Genomic DNA, 22,019 nt, shown 5'->3' with positions numbered 1-22,019 from the left:
AGGCATTACGTTTTCAGCTCATTTCATTGATTCATTTAAAGCAATAGAATTCAGTGTTGGATCAAAGGAATTATGGTTTTGATTTTTTGACTGGGACACTTATAATAAAACACTGTTAATATTGGACAGTGCACTGAAATTGAGAAGGTTAATCATATTCTTTAATATTTATCAAAAATTAGTTACCAAATTTTAATAAAGATATTTTGATATGTATAGATACATTATTATAATATTATCACTCTCTTATGACAATTTTTGTGTCATAGTTATTTCTGTGTAATAGGGGCCATCAAAATGTCCTCTATCAATTTATTGTTGAAATTGTTTGGTTTTGACAAATAGATAATATGTTTCCTCTGTAGATGGTTTGGGAACAAGGCAGTGTTGTTATCGTCATGTTGTCAAAGATGACTGAGAATGGAGAGTCCATGTGTCACCGTTACTGGCCAGAGGAAGGAAGTGACCTCTACCACATATACGAGGTAAGGCCCTTATCTGCTTAAAAGTGATAACAGATTTTAAACTTGTTCAATAAAAAAAGGATAAATTGGTAAAAGAAGAAATTATGCTGTACACTCTTCAGCATAAAGACCAAAAGACCATAATAACAGGCATCAATATGTTAAATAAACAGAGAAATAAATATGTTAATTAGTTAATAAATTAGGCTTTGATAACAAAATCTATCAATGAAAAGCTGGAGGAGATTTTTAATAATTTTATTGTTATAATCAATATTTGATAATAAAAGGCAATATCTAGCTTTATCAACCTAAGAGATAATATCTAACTTTATCAACCTGAGAGATAATATCTAACTTTATCAACCTGAGAGATAATATCTAACTTTATCAACCTGAGAGATAATATCTAACTTTATCAACCTAAGAGATAATATCTAACTTTATCAACCTAAGAGATAATATCTAACTTTATCAACCTGAGAGATAATATCTAACTTTATCAACCTGAGAGATAATATCTAACTTTATCAACCTGAGAGATAATATCTAACTTTATCAACCTAAGAGAGAGATAATATCTAACTTTATCAACCTGAGAGATAATATCTAACTTTATCAACCTGAGAGATAATATCTAACTTTATCAACCTGAGAGATAATATCTAACTTTATCAACCTGAGCGATAATATCTAACTTTATCAACCTGAGCGATAATATCTAACTTTATCAACCTGAGAGATAATATCTAACTTTATCAACCTGAGAGATAATATCTAACTTTATCAACCTAAGAGATAATATCTAACTTTATCAACCTGAGAGATAATATCTAACTTTATCAACCTGAGAGATAATATCTAACTTTATCAACCTGAGCGATAATATCTAACTTTATCAACCTGAGAGATAATATCTAACTTTATCAACCTGAGAGATAATATCTAACTTTATCAACCAATGGATGTTCAACAAAAGGATATACCTACAATAAAGACTTGTATTTTTTGCTATTTTTAGACCATCATCAATCTCCCTATATCGATGGTTTGTCATCCATCAATTGTACATCTGTAAACAATTTTTGTTACTGCTGTTTTTTGAGAATTGTAGAATAGATCTTTCTCAAATTTCATATGTAGGTTTCTCTTGGTCTCCAGTAATGCTTGTTTGATTTTTAGACTGATCAGAAAAACAAAATGGCCAACAGGTGGCGATCTTGAACTTTTTCAATGAAATTTGTTATGGCTGTTTCTTGAGAAGTACAGGATGAATCTTGCTCAAATTTTCTACTTAGGATCCTTTTGTTTCCTATTTGTGTAATTTTGGCATTGATTAGAAAATCAAAATGGCTAACAGACAGCCATCTGGAATTTCGCATTTTAATTGCTATCTCTTTAGAAGTACCCAGTGGATCTCTGTCAAATTTCCTATGTACGGTATGTTCCCCTTGGTCCCGTGTCATTCCCATTTTTATTTTGGGACTGATCAGAGAAAAACAAAATGGCTTCCAGGCAAATATCTTTGATTTGTCAAGTAAGAATTATTATCCTATTTCTCCAAAGCATTGTTCAAATTTCTTATCATCTAGAACAAAAACAGAGAAGAGAAAAGAAGGGGAAAGATCCAACTTTCAAAGACCAAATAAAGATCAAACAATGGTGGGCACAAAGATCTCTCGGGGATCTCTTGTTGGAATAGGAATATATTGAAAACAGTTTAATCTCAAGAAATGGATACCATGAAAAGAAATGTATAAGAAAAAGGATCAAGTGATATTTCAAGTTTGACTTTGTTTTATTTTTCTTTTGTCTTTGCTTAATTTATCTAGTACATGAAATATATAGAATTACTGATATTCATGTTTGACAATATAAAAATAAACCGTTTTTTGCATAAATTATATAGGGAATTTTTTTGATACATAGAAGAAATATCATAATAAGTGGGTTCTACAGTAATAAGTTTACTATTAGGTCATTACTTTGATTGACTTGAAAGTAAAAGGCAGCATTAGTCCCTCAAGCTGTTGGTGAGACTGCAGAAACTCAAACCACCTAAAAAATATCATCTTAACAGTATGTTTGGTTTAGATTCTTTCAGGTTCTATTTATGACAATTGGTAACTGGTTTCATTGGATGTTGGACATTTTTCTGATAAATGAACGACTCTCTTTCTTACAGACCATCAGAAATTTCCAAAGAAATTCTTCCATTAGAACTCTCATTACAACCGAATTAGTCCTTTTGTTAGTGAACACCAAGATGCCCTTGATTTGACCTTTAACTAACCGCAGTGTACTGCAGGGATAATCCAACCCAAACCGACCTTTGTAAATGAAAATATTGATTGAGCAGACAGAAATCCTAACTAAGTTTGTGTTCTAGATATGTGGTGTCTGAGTGAGGTAGACATTTACATTAACATGTATGTAGATATGCCCGAGACCATTGACCTAATAATGACAAAACCAACCAACAGGCTGGCTTGTGTGTGCTGAACCACAGACACATCAAATCACCATTTTAATGACGAGATTATATTGGTTTTTATTGAGATTAATGGAATGTCCAATTCCATGAAAATCATGTAAATCAGAAATTGATTGAAATTCAGTTAACTTTTCCTACCACTAATAAGTGATTTATCAAAAATTAATGCTTGCATGTTCAAATGTTCAAGTCATTGTTTTATGGGAAACAGTTAACAATTGAAGAAGTCAAACACTAAATGTGAAAAAAGGAAAGTTTTAATAATATCTATGTAAGATGATTTTTTTTATGTCAACTTAAAAAACTTAAAAACATCAGCTGAAATATTTCTGACACACAATTTTCCAAATTGTGATTTCTTTAAAGAGACAAAAACAACAAGAAAATACCAAAATGTGATCAGACTCATAATCCAAACTCAACATGAACTAAAGAAAGATTTACACAGGAGGCTGCTGAAAAAGTACAAGGAAAATAGGACCAGGTGTCCCAGAAGAGTAAGTGTCACCTGGTCCTCATCAGGATCTCCTGGCACTTTTTCCTGAGTCTCTGTGAACTTTTGTTCATTTTTTTGCCCTAGTTTCATTGAAGTTGAGTTTGAATTAAGATTGTGTTGTCGCTGATATTTTCTTTGTTGTTTCAATATATTTGCAGTTTATCAAGGGATTGATAGAAAGACAAGGTAGTTTTCACATCAGTCATGAAACAAACTGATATGATCTTGCAGTTTCAGTTTGTCCTCAAACAAAGCAACAGAACAAATTCGTTCAGAAGGTGGTTTACCCAATAATAAACCCATCCATATTTAGTATCACCAACAAGTATTGCTACAATGTCCTGTAATAAGCCCATGGTTTTATTGTGAGTCTGATGTGATATTTTTGTGTCCCTTGGGCTCATTGAAGAACATATTATGGTATCTTATGACAATGGCACAATGCTTTTTTCTGTCACCGTAGGTACACCTAGTCTCGGAACATATCTGGTGCGACGACTACCTTGTACGAAGTTTCTACCTGAAGAACCTACAGACTAACGAGACACGTACGGTGACGATGTTCCACTACTTGACCTGGCCTGATCTAGGAGTACCGTCCTCCATAAAAGCCCTGTTGGACTTCCGAAGGTAAAGCTTGTGTGTTTGGTTGATGTTTTGAAGAGTTTTTTCCACTGATACCTTATGATATAGTTGCCCTATTTTTGAAAAACAATCTAGGCTTGTTCAGTAACTGTTGTCAAGTTACCTTTACAAAATAACTGCATGGTGTATCTTTGTGTTTAGATTTGGAGCCAATATTCACGTTTTATTGCTTATTTATTTTGGGTTTTGAGGGCGGCATTTTCACGTTCTAGTTGATAGATTTGTGAAGTTATTTGTAGTTACAATTTTAGAACTTACAGGTTTGTGATTATTTTTGGACTTAATTTGATGGATTTTTGTTCCGAGTTTGTGTTTGGAATAGAAATGTCCATACAAGTTTAATGTTTCTTCATTTTAAATGGAGTTTCGACTGCCATTTTTTTTTACTTTTAGCATTCCAAAAAGATTTGAAAATTCAGCTTTTTTGTTATGGTCTTGAGAATTGATCTTGAATCCTGAAATTGTCACTTTCTGTTCTGGTGACTAACTGTGGCGTTTGTATCTGGTGTTGTGTTAGGACGTGGATCTTCTATCCTGAAGTTATATATGGTCATGTTGTTGGGACTTGAATCTTGATCGTAATATTGTTTCCGACTGTTCTGGTGACTAACTGTGGCGTTTGTATCTGGTGTTGTGTTAGGACGTGGATCTTCTATCCTGAAGTTATATATGGTCATGTTGTTGGGACTTGAATCTTGATCGTAATATTGTTTCCGACTGTTCTGGTGACTAACTGTGGCGTTTGTATCTGGTGTTGTGTTAGGACGTGGATCTTCTATCCTGAAGTTATATATGGTCATGTTGTTGGGACTTGAATCTTGAATATTGATCGTAATATTGTTTCCGACTGTTCTGGTGACTAACTGTGGCGTTTGTATCTGGTGTTGTGTTAGGACGTGGATCTTCTATCCTGAAGTTATATATGGTCATGTTGTTGGGACTTGAATCTTGATCGTAATATTGTTTCTGACTGTTCTGGGCACTAAATGCAGAGATTTGTATGGTCTTGTATGAGAGGTAAATCTTGGATCCTGAATTTGTCACTAATTATTGCAGCCACTAACACTACAGTTGTCTACTTCCCACTAATACCACGATGGACAGCTCACCACTAACACCACGTTGCCTACTTGCCACTAACACCGTCAGCGCCCCAGGGAGCTTTTGTGATTTAGCAATTGTAAATCAGACAAATTGCATAGTCACAAAAGTGATCGGGGCTCCGGCAAAGCATCTAACAGCACGCTAGCGCAAGTTAGCATGACCTTCACCTAGCACCACCGATGTCACCTGTAGCAGCTCCGGACTAACACACAAGTAGTGGCACAGTCGGTGGAGTGTGGTTCTTGCCTCTTTGATTTGTAAATAAAAACCAGCAAAAAGTGAAACAAGATACGCTGGACAGAATGGATAGTCTCTCATCACGAACTCACTGCTTCATTTCATTTTCTGGTTAGATTTGATTTTCAATTGAATGATTTTCCAGGGTTCTCTGCAGTTTAATCATCAGTATAATGACTATGAGGCACAGATATCATATTATTCCTGGCATGAAACTAAGGCATTAGATTCTCATCGGATTATTGTTTTTCTTCATGGTCTGAAAGTTCTCTTAATTTGTAAAAGCTGAAAGACTTTAATCGTTCTTTTGCTACCAAAATTCTTTTTTCCAATTAACATTTGATACTTTGGAAAGATATGAAACATACAATAACTGAAGTGGAGATATCTGTCACCAAACAAGACCCAAGATTTAGTGTTAAATACCTCCACATGTCTGTTTATTATAGAGTCTTTTATTTGTAAAAGAATCTTCCATTTAACAAAATTATGAATGTTTGTCAAATTCAGAATGCAGGTATTTTTAAAGAAGCATTTTCTGTTAACTCTTTTCAATAAAGCATGCTACTTGAATATTTCTCCATATTTTTTTAGAATTTCCGCAAAACTGAAAATAGTAATATGCAGGGACAAAAATGTGTTCTTTAATCTACTCTGTGATATTAAGCATGGCCGCCTGTGACGAGACCTGCTCATTAGGTCCATGCTTTTTATTCACCACCGCTCTGGAACGTGAGCATTTCCTAATTTATCCTTGGATTAGAAATAGCATCAAGATTGCCTGTTCCATTGATGCACACGAATAACACACCAATAACAGAGATACTGAGTAAAGCCAGCAGAAACCATGCCAAGCCAGCATCTGATGCTTACCGCTGTTACAGTAGCTGTTTTGTTTCATTTCATTCACTCAAATTTTTTTTTCAGGGCTCGAACATAGCATTCTAGTGAAAAACTTACCAATTTAACAAACGTTTGCATCAATCTATACAGTAGATAAAAACTACAAGTTTAGGAGTTCTCTGATGAACTGAATGTTTTGCCATTGTCTTTGTTTTAAAAACAATTTGAGTGTTACATATTCCAGAATCGATTTTAAGAATGTGTATTTCAGAATTAATTTTCAATGATACATATTTCAGTTTCGATATTCTATACCTCTAGATCAATTTCATTGATGCATATTTCAGAATAAATTTCATGCTATATATATATCCAAATCAGTTTCAATAATGGATTTTTTTTTAATAAATCACTGATGCATATTTCAAAATTAATTTCAGTGTTGCATTTGTATGTTTTTTAGGAGTATTTTTTACTTGTTTCTTCCTTTTGGATGTAAAGTTCCTGTAAGAAGTAGATATTACTGTATAAGATTTGTAAAATGTCAACTTTAAATAAATAGTTATGAGAATGATGTGGGTTTTCTTTTACAGGAAGGTGAACAAATCCTATCGTGGACGTTCCTGCCCCATTGTTGTACACTGCAGGTAAGAACATCTGTCAAAAATGTTTATGTTTTACACAATAGATATCAAACAAACTGTATAGTGGTTCCCTAACCAAATCTGCTCACCAGCTTAATGTATTTAGCCTCTAATTAACCCAGTGTGCAAGTACATTACTTATGACCGAATGTCACAGTGTTTGGCTGATTTTTACAAAACAGTCAAACAGCACTTGCTGGAAATCCTGTTTAACAATAACTGCTCAAAGGATGGGCTTATTAGCAGACACTGATATAGCACCAGGGGAGGGTAATCATTTCTCAGAAAGTGAGGTTGCCTTGGCTGTGCAGCTGATCAGGTAATGAATAACAATATGAATGTCCAATGTTCAGAACTATCAATTACAGATAAAATGGTAGTTAGGAGGACTTTTAACGGAGTTGTATTCCAAACTTGATTCGTAATTGTTTCATTGTCCAGCACTATTTTTTAGTACTTGGTCTTGTGTCTTATGACCTTTATCACTCACGAGTCAAAAGTTTGTTGAACATTAACCTTAACCATAAGTAAATAGCACAATGACCATTAGCTTCCAACGGTCAGTACTCTAATGACCATTTACAATCCAAGGGCCTATAGTCTGATGACCATTAACACCCAAGGGTCAATAGTCTGATGACCATTAACACCCAAGGGTCAATAGTCTGATGACCATTAACACCCAAGGGTCAATAGTCTGATGACCATTAACACCCAAGGGTCATTAGTCTATTGACCATTAACAACCAAGGGTCAATAGTCTGAAAACCATTAACACCCAAGGGTCAATAGTCTGAAAACCATTAACACCCAAGGGTCAATAGTCTGATGACCATTAACACCCAAGGGTTAATAGTCTGAAAACCATTAACACCCAAGGGTCAATAGTCTGATGACCATTAACACCCAAGGGTCAATAGTCTGATGACCATTAACACCCAAGGGTTAATAGTCTGAAAATCATTAACACCCAAGGGTCAATAGTCTGATGACCATTAACACCCAAGGGTTAATAGTCTGAAAACCATTAACACCCAAGGGTCAATAGTCTGATGACCATTAACACCCAAGGGTCAATAGTCTGATGACCATTAACACCCAAGGGTCAATAGTCTGAAAACCATTAACACCCAAGGGTTAATAGTCTGAAAACCATTAAAACCCAAGGGTCAATAGTCTGATGACCATTAACACCCAAGGGTCAATAGTCTGAAAACCATTAACACCCAAGGGTCAATAGTCTGAAAACCATTAAAACCCAAGGGTCAATAGTCTGATGACCATTAACACCCAAGGGTTAATAGTCTGAAAACCATTAACACCCAAGGGTCAATAGTCTGATGACCATTAACACCCAAGGGTCAATAGTCTGAAAACCATTAAAACCCAAGGGTCAATAGTCTGATGACCATTAACACCCAAGGGTCAATAGTCTGAAAACCATTAACACCCAAGGGTCAATAGTCTGAAAACCATTAAAACCCAAGGGTCAATAGTCTGATGACCATTAACACCCAAGGGTCAATAGTCTGAAAACCATTAAAACCCAAGGGTCAATAGTCTGATGACCATTAACACCCAAGGGTCAATAGTCTGATAACCATTAACACCCAAGGGTTAATATTCTGATGACCATTAACATCCCATATATGTACATGTTATTGACCAATGAAATCCTCTGTGTATACATATATATATATATATTTGTATCATGGACAACATGTTTTCTTGCAGTGATGGGTGTGGCCGTACAGGAACCTACTGTCTAGTGGATATGGTACTCAACAGGATGGCTAAAGGTGAGTAAGAAACGAATCATTCCTGTTACACAGGTAACAACTTCATTGTTAGATATGGTTATTAATGTATTACCATATAAGGACAGATATGGAGATATTTTCACATTAAGAGCACTGTACATGACAAATATAGCATTCCAAATCTACAAATAATGCCGTCCTCATATCTGATTTATTTAGTAATGGTACAGCCATTCAGCATTAATACAGTGCAAGTTACCCCGCAACAATTTACAATTTAACATGTTGTTGATGGAATATAGCTGAGTTCATTGTTATGTTGTGTACAGGGGCAAAGGAAATAGACATTGCAGCCACGTTAGAACACATCCGAGACCAGAGGATGTGCACAGTGAAAACAAAGGTAAGTTATTCTCTAAATGGCTGATTATGTGATTGGAAGATTTGATGCTTATTTGTTAAGTATCTGTACACAGTAGTGTTGGTTAAGTATCTGTACACCAGTAGTGATGGTTAAGTATCTGTACACAGTAGTGTTGGTTAAGTATCTGTACACCAGTAGTGTTGGTTAAGTATCTGTACACCAGTAGTGATGGTTAAGCTTCTGTACACAGTAGTGTTGGTTAAGTATCTGTACACCAGTAGTGATGGTTAAGTTTCTGTACACAGTAGTGTTGGTTAAGTATCTGTACACCAGTAGTGTTGGTTAAGTATCTGTACACAGTAGTGTTGGTTAAGTATCTGTACACCAGTAGTGTTGGTTAAGTATCTGTACACCAGTAGTGTTGGTTAAGTATCTGTACACCAGTAGTGTTGGTTAAGTATCTGTACACCAGTAGTGTTGGTTAAGTTTCTGTACACAGTAGTGTTGGTTAAGTATCTGTACACCAGTAGTGTTGGTTAAGTATCTGTACACCAGTAGTGTTGGTTAAGTATCTGTACACCAGTAGTGTTGGTTAAGTATCTGTACACCAGTAGTGATGGTTAAGTATCTGTACACCAGTAGTGTTGGTTAAGTATCTGTACACCAGTAGTGTTGGTTTTGTTAAGTATCTGTACACAGTAGTGTTGGTTAAGTATCTGTACACCAGTAGTGTTGGTTAAGTATCTGTACACCAGTAGTGTTGGTTAAGTATCTGTACACCAGTAGTGTGGGTTAAGTATCTGTACACAGTATTGTTGGTTAAGTATCTGTACACCAGTAGTGTTGGTCAAGTATCTGTACACAGTAGTGTTGGTTAAGTATCTGTACACCAGTAGTGTTGGTTAAGTATTGGTACCCCAGTAGTGTTGGTTTTGTTAAGTATCTGTACACAGTAGTGTTGGTTAAGTATCTTTACACCAATTGTGTTGGTTAAGTATCTGTACACACTAGTGTTGGTTAAGTATCTGTAAACCAGTAGTGTTGGTTAAGTATCTGTACACCAGTAGTGTTGGTTAAGTATCGGTTAAGTATCTGTACACCAGTAGTGTTGGTTAAGTATCTGTACACCAGTAGTGTTGGTTAAGTATCTGTACACCAGTAGTGTTGGTTAAGTATCTGTACTCCAGTAGTGTTGGTTAAGTATCTGTACACCAGTAGTGTTGGTTAAGTATCTGTACACCAGTAGTGTTGGTTAAGTATCTGTACACCAGTAGTGATGGTTAAGTATCTGTACACCAGTAGTGTTGGTGTACACCAGTAGTGTTGGTTAAGTATCTGTACACCAGTAGTGTTGGTTAAGTATCTGTACACCAGTAGTGTTGGTTAAGTTAAGTAGTGTTGGTTAAGTATCTGTACACCAGTAGTGTTGGTTAAGTATCTGTTAAGTATCTGTACACCAGTAGTGTTGGTTAAGTATCTGTACACACAGTAGTGTTGGTTAAGTATCTGTAAGTATCTGTAAGTATCTGTACAGTAGTGTTGGTTAAGTATCTGTACACCAGTAGTGTTGGTCAAGTATCTGTACACAGTAGTGTTGGTTAAGTATCTGTACACCAGTAGTGTTGGTTAAGTATCGGTTAAGTATCTGTACACCAGTAGTGTTGGTTAAGTATCTGTACTCCAGTAGTGTTGGTTAAGTATCTGTACACCAGTAGTGTTGGTTAAGTATTGGTACACCAGTAGTGTTGGTTAAGTATCGGTTAAGTATCTGTACACCAGTAGTGTTGGTTAAGTATCGGTTACGAATCGGTACACCAGTCTTGTTGTTTATGAATATCTGTACACAGTAGTGTTGGTTAAGTATCTGTACACCAGTAGTGTTGGTTAAGTATCTGTACACCAGTAGTGTTGGTTAAGTATCTGTACACCAGTAGTGTTGGTTAAGTATCGGTTAAGTATCTGTAAACCAGTAGTGTTGGTTAAGTATCTGTACACCAGTAGTGTAGGTTAAGTATCTGTACACCAGTAGTGTTGGTTAAGTATCTGTACACCAGTAGTGTTGGTTAAGTATCTGTACACCAGTAGTGTTGGTTAAGTATCGGTTAAGTATCTGTACACCAGTAGTGTTGGTTAAGTATGTGTACACCAGTAGTGTTGGTTAAGTATCTGTACACCAGTAGTGTTGGTTAAGTATCTGTATGTACACCAGTAGTGTAGGTTAAGTATCTGTACACCAGTAGTGTTGGTTAAGTATCGGTTAAGTATCTGTAAACCAGTAGTGTTGGTTAAGTATCTGTACACCAGTAGTGTTGGTTAAGTCTCTGTACACCAGTAGTGTTGGTTAAGTATCTGTACACCAGTAGTGTTGGTTAAGTATCTGTACACCAGTAGTGTTGGTTAAGTATCTGTACACCAGTAGTGTTGGTTAAGTATCTGTACACCAGTAGTGTTGGTTAAGTTAAGTAGTGTTGGTTAAGTATCTGTACACCAGTAGTGTTGGTTAAGTATCTGTACACCAGTAGTGTTGGTTAAGTATCTGTACACCAGTAGTGTTGGTTAAGTATCTGTACACCAGTAGTGTTGGTTAAGTATCTGTACACCAGTAGTGTGGGTTAAGTATCTGTAAACAAGTAGTGTTGGTTAAGTATCTTTACACCAATTGTGTTGGTTAAGTATCTGTACACACTAGTGTTGGTTAAGTATCTGTAAACCAGTAGTGTTGGTTAAGTATCTGTACACCAGTAGTGTAGGTTAAGTATCTGTACACCAGTAGTGTTGGTTAAGTATGTGTACACCAGTAGTGTTGGTTAAGTATCTGTACACCAGTAGTGTTGGTTAAGTATCTGTACACCAGTAGTGTTGGTTAACCAGTAGTGTTGGTTAAGTATGTGTACACCAGTAGTGTGGGTTAAGTATCTGTACACCAGTAGTGTTGGTTATGTATATGTACACCAGTAGTGTTGGTTAAGTATCTGTATAGTGTTGGTTAAGTATCTGTACACCAGTAGTGATGGTTAAGTATCTGTAAACCAGTAGTGTTGGTTAAGTATCTGTACACCAGTAGTGTAGGTTAAGTATCCGTACACCAGTAGAGTTGGTTTTGTTAAGTATCTGTACACAGTAGTGTTGGTTAAGTATCTGTACACCAGTAGTGTTGGTTAAGTATCTGTACACACTAGTGTTGGTTAAGTATCTGTAAACCAGTAGTGTTGGTTAAGTATCTGTACACCAGTAGTGTTGGTTAAGTATCGGTTAAGTATCTGTACACCAGTAGTGTTGGTTAAGTATCGGTTAAGTATCTGTAAACCAGTAGTGTTGGTTAAGTATCTGTACTCCAGTAGTGTTGGTTAAGTATCTGTACTCCAGTAGTGTTGGTTAAGTATCTGTACACCAGTAGTGTTGGTTAAGTATCTGTACACCAGTAGTGTTGGTTAAGTATCTGTACACCAGTAGTGTTGGTTAAGTATCGGTTAAGTATCTGTAAACCAGTAGTGTTGGTTAAGTATCTGTACACCAGTAGTGTTGGTTAAGTATCTGTACACCAGTAGTGTTGGTTAAGTATCTGTACACCAGTAGTGTTGGTTTTGTTAAGTATCTGTACACAGTAGTGTTGGTTAAGTATCTGTACACCAGTAGTGTTGGTTAAGTATCTGTACACCAGTAGTGTTGGTTAAGTATCTGTACACCAGTAGTGTTGGTTAAGTATGTGTAGTGTTGGTTAAGTATCACCAGTAGTGTTGGTTAAGTATCTGTACACCAGTAGTGTTGGTTAAGTATCTGTACACCAGTAGTGTGGGTTAAGTATCTGTACACCAGTAGTGTTGGTTAAGTATCTGTACACCAGTAGTGTTGGTTAAGTATCTGTACACCAGTAGTGTTGGTTAAGTATCTGTACACCAGTAGTGTTGGTTAAGTATCTGTACACCAGTAGTGTTGGTTAAGTATCTGTACACCAGTAGTGTTGGTTAAGTATCTGTACACCAGTAGTGTTGGTTAAGTATCTGTACACCAGTAGTGTTGGTTAAGTATCTGTACACCAGTAGTGTTGGTTAAGTATCTGTACACCAGTAGTGATGGTTAAGTATCTGTACACCAGTAGTGATGGTTAAGTATCTGTACACCAGTAGTGTTGGTTAAGTATCTGTACACCAGTAGTGATGGTTAAGTATCTGTACACCAGTAGTGTTAGTTTTGTTAAGTGTCTGTATCTTCCATTTAAGAGTTTCTGAATTTTTAATTACCTGCTATGACATCATCATAATGAATAATGTTTAAGGTATGAAAAATATCTTGTTAGAAAATTCCCCTCACAATTGGAAAGCAGGCAATTATCATACTCAAATAGAAAGCAATTAGTAAGGTCATGTGTTTTTAGATTACAGATATTTTCTCAATAAAAAAACGCTGAAATTTGTTATTATGGTGTTTTCAGTTGGATACACTGCAGCAGATTGATCGTTCAAAATTGGAAGAATCATCTTATTAAATTTCAACTTTAAATTGTCTAGACATTGCGTGAAAAGAATTTTTGTAAAAATTTAAATTGGATTCCAATCCTTGATTAAATGGCAAATCAAATTATGGCTGATGAAATTTTGTTTCTACAGGAGCAGTTCCAGTTTGCTCTAGCTGCGGTTGCAGAGGAAGTCCATGCCATCTTAAAAGCATTGCCACAGTGAAGGCTTTCCTGGCTGCTGATTGGATGAAATGAAATATTTAACTTCCTATCAACACAAATAAGAGAAGAACAGAAATGAATTTTATGGAAAATTCTAAATATATCTGATGTTTTAAGGAGGGGACATGACTAGCAGTTTTGACATGACCTATGGTCAGTCATGTTTCTTTAGAAGTGGGTTACTGTCATAGGTCTAATGTCGTGTTGTATTATCATATTTAACTTCAAACAATGCATGACAAAGCATAAAAACTATCTGGTTGTACATGATATATATATATATAAAAATTGTTGTTGGTGATATATATTTCTTTCGTCCATAGCATTTTTATGTGAGTCTCTACACAGTTTTCATTGTTTTAGATTCTATATCAGGCTTCTCGATATAAAATCTCTTCGATAAATTTATTTTTTTGTGAGATTTTAAAACAAAAATTATTTTATCTTTATTATGATGTATCTTTGGTAAGAAAATATAACACTTATTTCAAAATTATGAACAAATTACAAGCAACAAGTTCTAATAAATTGCAAAATATGAGTTTTTCAATTTTTTTATCACGTTTAAGATATTTCAGATTGAAAGAGTTTACGTACAAATTAATGTAATTCAAAAAAGCTCAATAAAGGTTTTGAAAAAAATCTTTCTTTTTTTTAATGATGTAAGAGGTTTTTATTGGTTTATTGGATATACACATTTTTTAAACCAACCAATTTTTTTGGGGGGTGAGGGGGGGTGGAATTGTGCAGAAATTGACTTTTAACGTCAGGTACAAACTGTTTGATATTATTTTTATTACAATATGTAACAGAGAGGAATTAATCAGACAAAAATGTTACTCATTTTACAATAAAAGACAGTTTGTTGATGGTTAAAAAACAATTTAATGTTTTTAGTTTTTTTCAATGCAATGTTCATACAAGTGATTGATATATAATTAATCATTAGTGTAAATTGTTGATAAAATCAAAATTCAGAAAATTAAGGAATTAGATACGAAGAAATCAATTATCAATTTCACTGTTAATGGTATAAACTTCATAATTCATATTTACGAAGATGAGTCATATTCTGTGACCAAAATAACAATTCTGTTTTATTGTTTTTCTTTTTTGAATTAAAGAACAAACATTTTAACAACATGTTGCTGCCAATAACATGTTGTATTCTTCAGAAGAAATTTGGAAATAAGCCAAATCAATATTTGATAAAGAACAAAAGTCAAACTTTGGACATTTTCTGGAGTTTCCCCACCGATAACAAAGCAAAACACAATTGTTTTTCACAAGTTTCTTAGGTCTATGATCATTATTTGTCATCATGGTAACAAAAACAGGGAGTTGGGGGCCTTCGTACAATTTAGAGTTTGTTGATAAAACATGTAGTTTTTGATCTGTGATTTTTACTGAATGGTTACCATGACAACAGATATGATCACAGATGCATGTGATCTGCAATATGTGCCAAACACTGATTTGATTGTGATTGAGTCAGGGTTTGATTCTTCCTTAAATTGATTCTGTTTTTATTCTAAATATTCTGATGTGACAAATTTTACGTATACGTGTTTCTTTAAGTTTGAATTATCATCAGATTAAAGATTTATTCCAGTCAAGAATTAGTATGAGATGAAAATTTGATAATTGGAGTGGTCTGTTTAAATATTTGACCTGGAAATACACACCTCTTCTCATTTCCCCACCATAATTGTGCAATACTCATAAGGAACACGTCAAAATTCTTCACTAGATGCCATACAATTTAATTATTCCTATTGAGTGATGTAAAAAGTGTATGTATTCTTGTTAAGAATTTCACACCCCAAATCAAACAAGTGTGCAGATTTTATCACTAGCCATATGATAAGTGATACCAAGAATATGTGCAATTGGACCTGTCATGTCAGCCATTTGTTTCAGTTCTAAATGTAGTTCATGGTAATTGAATCTCTATATAATGGTTACCTGCCCAGAAAGGCCACCCTTTTCTATATTGGAGTGGTCTTCATAGACAGGTTTGATGAATTTTCATTCTCACACTATAGATTATACACTAGATTTTGATCTTTGTGTATCACTGACAATGTTAAACACATTTCAAGGAATTTTTATTATTTGAAAATAGCGAATCTCTGTTTTTGTTCACACAATGTGATTCAAGATACAAACTCGGATGAGTTTCTCGTTACTTTATATGGCGGCTTTATATTTGTTATCTTAAGGTATAATTATATCTATATTGTAAATAATACAGAGGAATTATCATAAAAGTTTTCAAAAGTCTACTGTGACATGGTACTTTGTTATAAGTTTGTTATGTTTGAATATTTCTATTCACTTAACTGTTTACATTCTCAATGTTTCTATACTTCCTCAGATTGTCCAGTTAACATAAATATATTGCAGGTAGGAATCTTCTAACAAAAATATTTGAAGTTGCTGGTGTAATAAATTAAAAATGATCAGTCAGGTTGTCCAAGAAATATTTTATAAAACACTGTTAAGATATGTACACTGTGTATTATTTACCAACAAATCTATATGTGTCCTCTCCCCATAAATATCTTTCTTGAGAACTGTAAATCTTGTAATTTTTTTTTTAACTCATTAATTATATGCATTGCAGGAAATTTACTTTTTTAAATTGAATCAGAAAAAATGAAAAATCACATCTAGATTTAAAGGCCTAGCCTTCAGAAGTATTGACAAATCGAACGTCTTTATGGTCAAAATGATAGATCAAAATGGGTTTCATTTTCCAAAGCATACTTTGATACATTCCTGTTGTTTTACTATGATCTGATAAATTTAATTAATCGAAGAATTCAGTTTATAAAAGAGAACTCAGAAAGTTTATGTGTATAAAACTTAATGTTGTTTACATCTGTTGTAAACCCTATATCCACTTAATGATACACTTACCATTGATGTCAACTTATCTTACTGAAAAAAGAAACAGATTATAACATCTACATACAATAAAAAAGTATATAAAACATCAGTACTATTTATACATAGAATTGGAAAATTAATTTTGTATTAGTAAGCTACTGGTTCAAAATTTGGATTAAAGGTCTGAAAAATGTGGTTCATTATTTTTCATCTCTGTTTTAACTTTTTTATATTTTTCTCAATTTCTGGCCAGTTTTTATCAGACGTCTTACATTCTTTGCTATACAATGTGTAACATGTTGTAAAGTTTTCAACATTTGTTATTATAAAGTATATTGTGTATCAAAATTTATCTTAAAATTAAAACAGAGATATATATATATTTTTCTTCAAAAAGTGTGTTTGGGTCCAAATGAGTTCTCTGTATTTTCTGTGTCCTGTTTGTGATCAATGTGTGGTCCCCCTTCTGTCATTAAAATGTTACTGCAATCCTGATACCATATTTCTGTGTTTTATTTTATCATTTAAAATCAGGTTTGCTAGTGAAATATTTCCAACACATGAAGTCCTTTAAGGTCTATGTATCTGATATCTCTTCCTACTTCTGCCGCGTCTCTGACCTCTAGTCATCCAACATCTGGTGATAACCCTTCTTGATTAAGGGCAAAGAGATGTGTTAAGGACTGCACAGGAAAGAGACCTTGTTTGATATAATTCATTCTAAAGCATTGGTATCACATCTGTTTGTATGACATAATTTTGACTTCAGCAAATTCAAAAACTGTTTTTTTAATCTTTTATATATTGATAAAAATTAGATATCAGATGATTTTGGTACTTTTCATGTTTTAATCGGGTCATGATAATGGTAAATATTAGGTTGACCTGATAAAATCAGGGGCGTTGACAACACTGGAGACATGTCCCTTTGAATTTGTCTAGGTACATAGTTGATAATCTACTCATCTTTTTTTTCTGATGAAAGGGGAAAAAAAGGATTAATCAATAAAATGTAATTAATGCAAGTGGACAGATCCATAATAACAATGGTGTACTGGAAACATGTATATAGGAGAATTCAAATCCAACATTTTTCTGGTGGGGGGGGGGGGAGGAAAAGACGATCAGGGAGGAGCTCCTTTAAGACAAATCTAGAATTGGAGTAGAGCTAAACAAAATGTCAAATTGCATCAACAGTTTTGTCCTTCCAGGACTCATAAGTGATCCTTAGAATTGGTAATTTGAATCCTTGGAGGCAACTAAGGAGTGTCAATCTTAAATTTGAAGACGTAATTGTGAAATATATCAATTTCATTAAGGGTAAATACTTGAAATTATAGGCAGTTGTGATTAAATCTGCATTTGATTTTGACCTGGCTAATTGCTTAGATATCACTAAGTTTAGACAACATAGCAACTTGATTTATATAAACAATTGGCCATGTTTGAAATGAGACATCACATGTTATGTTTGTATTGGAAGTATTTTTCAAATTCTTAAAAAAAACATTTCAGTCAAAGACTTTAAAACATGACTTAATGTGAAATGTTTAATTGAACATGCTGGTTTTGTTCATGGAGGATGGGAGAGAGATATAGATTGATTGTAGTTTAACACTATTCCACTAATAAACAAAAAAAACATGAAATATTGTAAAAATGTAATATTTCAATTACGGAACAAAATTCGATGAAATGTAGTCATGACATTCATATGTCCTTTGGATGCGTTTGTGATATCACAACAACAACAACAGCTTACGAAGATTGAGGATTAAGTAAACCAAGCACACTACACAAAAAAACATATCATATTTCCTTGTTAGCCAGAGCAAAAAGTGAAATCAACTATTATCAACAAAAGTTCTGTATAGTTTGAGACTGGACACGGACTGTTACGAGTGGACTGGTTCTGTATAGTTTGAGACTGGACACGGACCGTTACGAGTGGACTAGTTCTGTATAGTTTGAGACTGGACATGGACTGGTTCTGTATAGTTTGAGACTGGACACGGACTGTTACGAGTGGACTGGTTCTGTATAGTTTGAGACTGGACATGGACTGGTTCTGTATAGTTTGAGACTGAACACAGACTGGTTCTGTATAGTTTGAGACTGAACACGGACTGGTTCTGTATAGTTTGAGACTGGACACGGACTGTTACGAGTGGACTGGTTCTGTATAGTTCGAGACTGGTCACGGACTGGTTCTGTATAGTTTGAGACTGGACACAGACTGTTACGAGTGGACTGGTTCTGTATAGTTTGAGACTGGACACGGACTGTTACGAGTGGACTGGTTCTGTATAGTTTGAGACTGGACATGGACTGGTTCTGTATAGTTTGAGACTGGACATGGACTGTTACAAGTGGACTGGTTCTGTATAGTTTGAGACTGGACATGGACTGGTTCTGTATAGTTTGAGACTGGACATGGACTGGTTCTGTATAGTTTGAGACTGGACACAGACTGTTACGAGTGGACTGGTTCTGTATAGTTTGAGACTGGACACGGACTGTTACAAGTGGACTGGTTCTGTATAGTTTGAGACTGAACACAGACTGGTTCTGTATAGTTTGAGACTGAACACGGACTGGTTCTGTATAGTTTGAGACTGGACACGGACTATTACGAGGGGACTGGTTCTGTATAGTTTGAGACTGGACACGGACTGGTTCTGTATAGTATGAGACTGGACATGGTCTGTTACGAGTGGACAGGTTCTGTATATTTTGAGACTGGACACGGACTGTTACGAGTGGACTGGTTCTGTATAGTTTGAGACTGGACAACAACTGTTACGAGTGGACTGGTTCTATATAGTTTTAGACTGGACACGGACTGTTACGAGTGGACTGGTTCTGTATAGTTTGAGACTGGACATGGACTGGTTCTGTATAGTTTGAGACTGGACATGGACTGTTACAAGTGGACTGGTTCTGTATAGTTTGAGACTGGACATGGACTGGTTCTGTATAGTTTGAGACTGGACACAGACTGTTACGAGTGGTTTCTGTATAGTTTGAGACTGGACACGGTTACTGTTATAGTTTGAAACTGGACACGGACGAGTGAGACTGGTTCTGTATAGTTTGAGACTGGACATGGACTGGTTCTGTATAGTTTGAGACTGGACACGGACTGTTAGGAGTGGACTGGTTCTGTATAGTTTGAGACTGGACACAGACTGTTACGAGTGGACTGGTTCTGTATAGTTTGAGACTGGACACGGACTGTTACGAGTGGACTGGTTCTGTATAGTTTGAGACTGGACACGGACTGTTACGAGTGGACTGGTTCTGTATAGTTTGAGACTGGACACGGACTGTTACGAGTGGACTGGTTCTGTATAGTTTTAGACTGGACACGGACCGTTACTAGTGGACTAGTTCTGTATAGTTTGAGACTGGACACGGACTGGTTCTGTATAGTTTGAGACTGGACACGGACTGTTACGAGTGGACTGGTTTTATTTATAGTTTGAGTCTGAACACGGACTGGTTCTGTATAGTTTGAGAATAGACATGGACTGTTACGAGTGGACTGGTTCTGTATAGTTTGAGACTGGACACGGACTGTTACGAGTGGACTGGTTGGACACGGACTGGTTCTGTATAGTTTGAGACTGGACATGGACTGGTTCTGTATAGTTTGAGACTGGACACGGACCGTTACTAGTGGACTAGTTCTGTATAGTTTGAGACTGGACACGGACTGGTTCTGTATAGTTTGAGACTGGACACGGACTGTTACGAGTGGACTGGTTCTGTATAGTTCGAGACTGGACATGGACTGGTTCTGTATAGTTTGAGACTGGACATGGACTGGTTCTGTATAGTTTGAGTCTGAACACGGACTGTTACGAGTGGACTGGTTCTGTATAGTTTGAGACTGGACATGGACTGGTTCTGTATAGTTTGAGACTGGACACGGACTGGTTTTGTATAGTTTGAGACTGGACACGGACTTTGACGAGTGGACTGGTTCTGTATAGTTTGAGACTGGACACGGACTGTTACGAGTGGACTGGTTCTGTATAGTGTGAGACTGAACACAGACTGGTTCTGTATAGTTTGAGACTGGACACGGACTGTTACATGTGGACTGGATTTTATAGTTTGAGACTGGTCACGGACTGGTTCTGTATAGTTTGAGTCTGAACACGGACTGTTACGAGTGGACTGGTTCTGTATAGTTTGAGACTGGACATGGACTGGTTCTGTATAGTTTGAGACTGGACATGGACTGGTTCTGTATAGTTTGAGACTGGACACGGACTGTTACGAGTGGACTGGTTCTGTATAGTTTGAGACTGGACACGGACTGTTACGAGTGGACTGGTTCTGTATAGTGTGAGACTGAACACAGACTGGTTCTGTATAGTTTGAGACTGGACACGGACTGTTACATGTGGACTGGATTTTATAGTTTGAGACTGGTCACGGACTGGTTCTGTATAGTTTGAGACTGGACACGGACCGTTACGAGTGGACTGGTTCTGTATAGTGTGAGACTGAACACAGACTGGTTCTGTATAGTTTGAGACTGGACACGGACTGTTACATGTGGACTGGATTTTATAGTTTGAGACTGGTCACGGACTGATTCTGTACAGTTCGAGACTGGACATGGACTGTTACGAGTGGACTGGTTCTTTATGGTTTGAGACTCGAAACGGACTGTTTTTAATTTTTGTGATAAAAAAAAGTTTACGAAGATAAGTACATATATGTATTTAATGTTGGTGAGTCTCACTTGTGAATCTTTGGTTTGAAATGGTGGCCTAGAACGTTTTCTTTACATAGCAAAAATGTTTTTTTCGTAAAAGTTTGCTCTACAAACAGTGAATGTTAACTCTTCATACCCTGTTTGAAGATCTTTCTTACGAATGTTAAAAAAACGATATGTAAAGTATAGATAAAACACGTGGAATATATTTACAGACAAGTATCTATAGATTGACTGCCATCCCTCCTTCAAACCGTCAAAAACGTTCTTGGTAGAGTCTGTTTTGTTGTGACGTAATCAAGAAATATGTTTTTGAGAATTCCAGAAACCAGCCATCCGTGCTAATAATCATACATTATATCTGGTGCAACTTCTCGAAGTTTGGTATTGGCCAACTTCGAAATACTTGTTTTTGTATATCTCTCTGTCGTATTCAGTAGAAAGTCCACGTCGAGATTTCTAGAAATTGAGTTTATGCCGAAGTACTTCCGGTTAAAGATTTAAGACATTCTTAACTGTTTTTTGCGAGCAAATTTATTCCAATATCCATGGGTGCTGTCATTTACCTCTCCTCGTGGATTCCATCTAAATATATCATTTGCTACTTAGGATTGGTCCTCTTGGAGGTTCTTCATTGAAAAAATCAGTATTGAATCAAACTGAGCAGTT

The 22,019-nt window shown here is 35.6% G+C and overlaps 1 protein-coding gene across 1 annotated transcript in view; it reads left to right on the top strand.

The window, feature by feature from the left end:
- The window catches only part of LOC132558713 (receptor-type tyrosine-protein phosphatase N2-like), a 252,916-nt gene extending 238,685 nt beyond the window's left edge, over positions 1-14,231 (top strand). Inside the window, exons 17-22 of the mRNA XM_060223309.1 lie at positions 366-485; positions 3,918-4,084; positions 6,877-6,930; positions 8,662-8,726; positions 9,017-9,090; positions 13,659-14,231. Of these exons, the coding sequence (XP_060079292.1) occupies positions 366-485; positions 3,918-4,084; positions 6,877-6,930; positions 8,662-8,726; positions 9,017-9,090; positions 13,659-13,730 (552 nt within the window). The 3' untranslated portion in view covers positions 13,731-14,231. The remainder of the gene's footprint in view (positions 1-365; positions 486-3,917; positions 4,085-6,876; positions 6,931-8,661; positions 8,727-9,016; positions 9,091-13,658) is intronic.
- The last annotated feature ends 7,788 nt before the right edge of the window (positions 14,232-22,019 follow it).

This window comes from Ylistrum balloti, unplaced genomic scaffold, assembly GCF_031769215.1.
Source record: "Ylistrum balloti isolate Yb309-2 unplaced genomic scaffold, AGI_CSIRO_Ybal_v1 Utg370814, whole genome shotgun sequence".
Lineage (NCBI taxonomy): Eukaryota > Metazoa > Mollusca > Bivalvia > Pectinida > Pectinidae > Ylistrum > Ylistrum balloti.
Note: the sequence above shows the minus strand (reverse complement) of the source record. Positions and strands in the feature narration are given on the sequence as shown.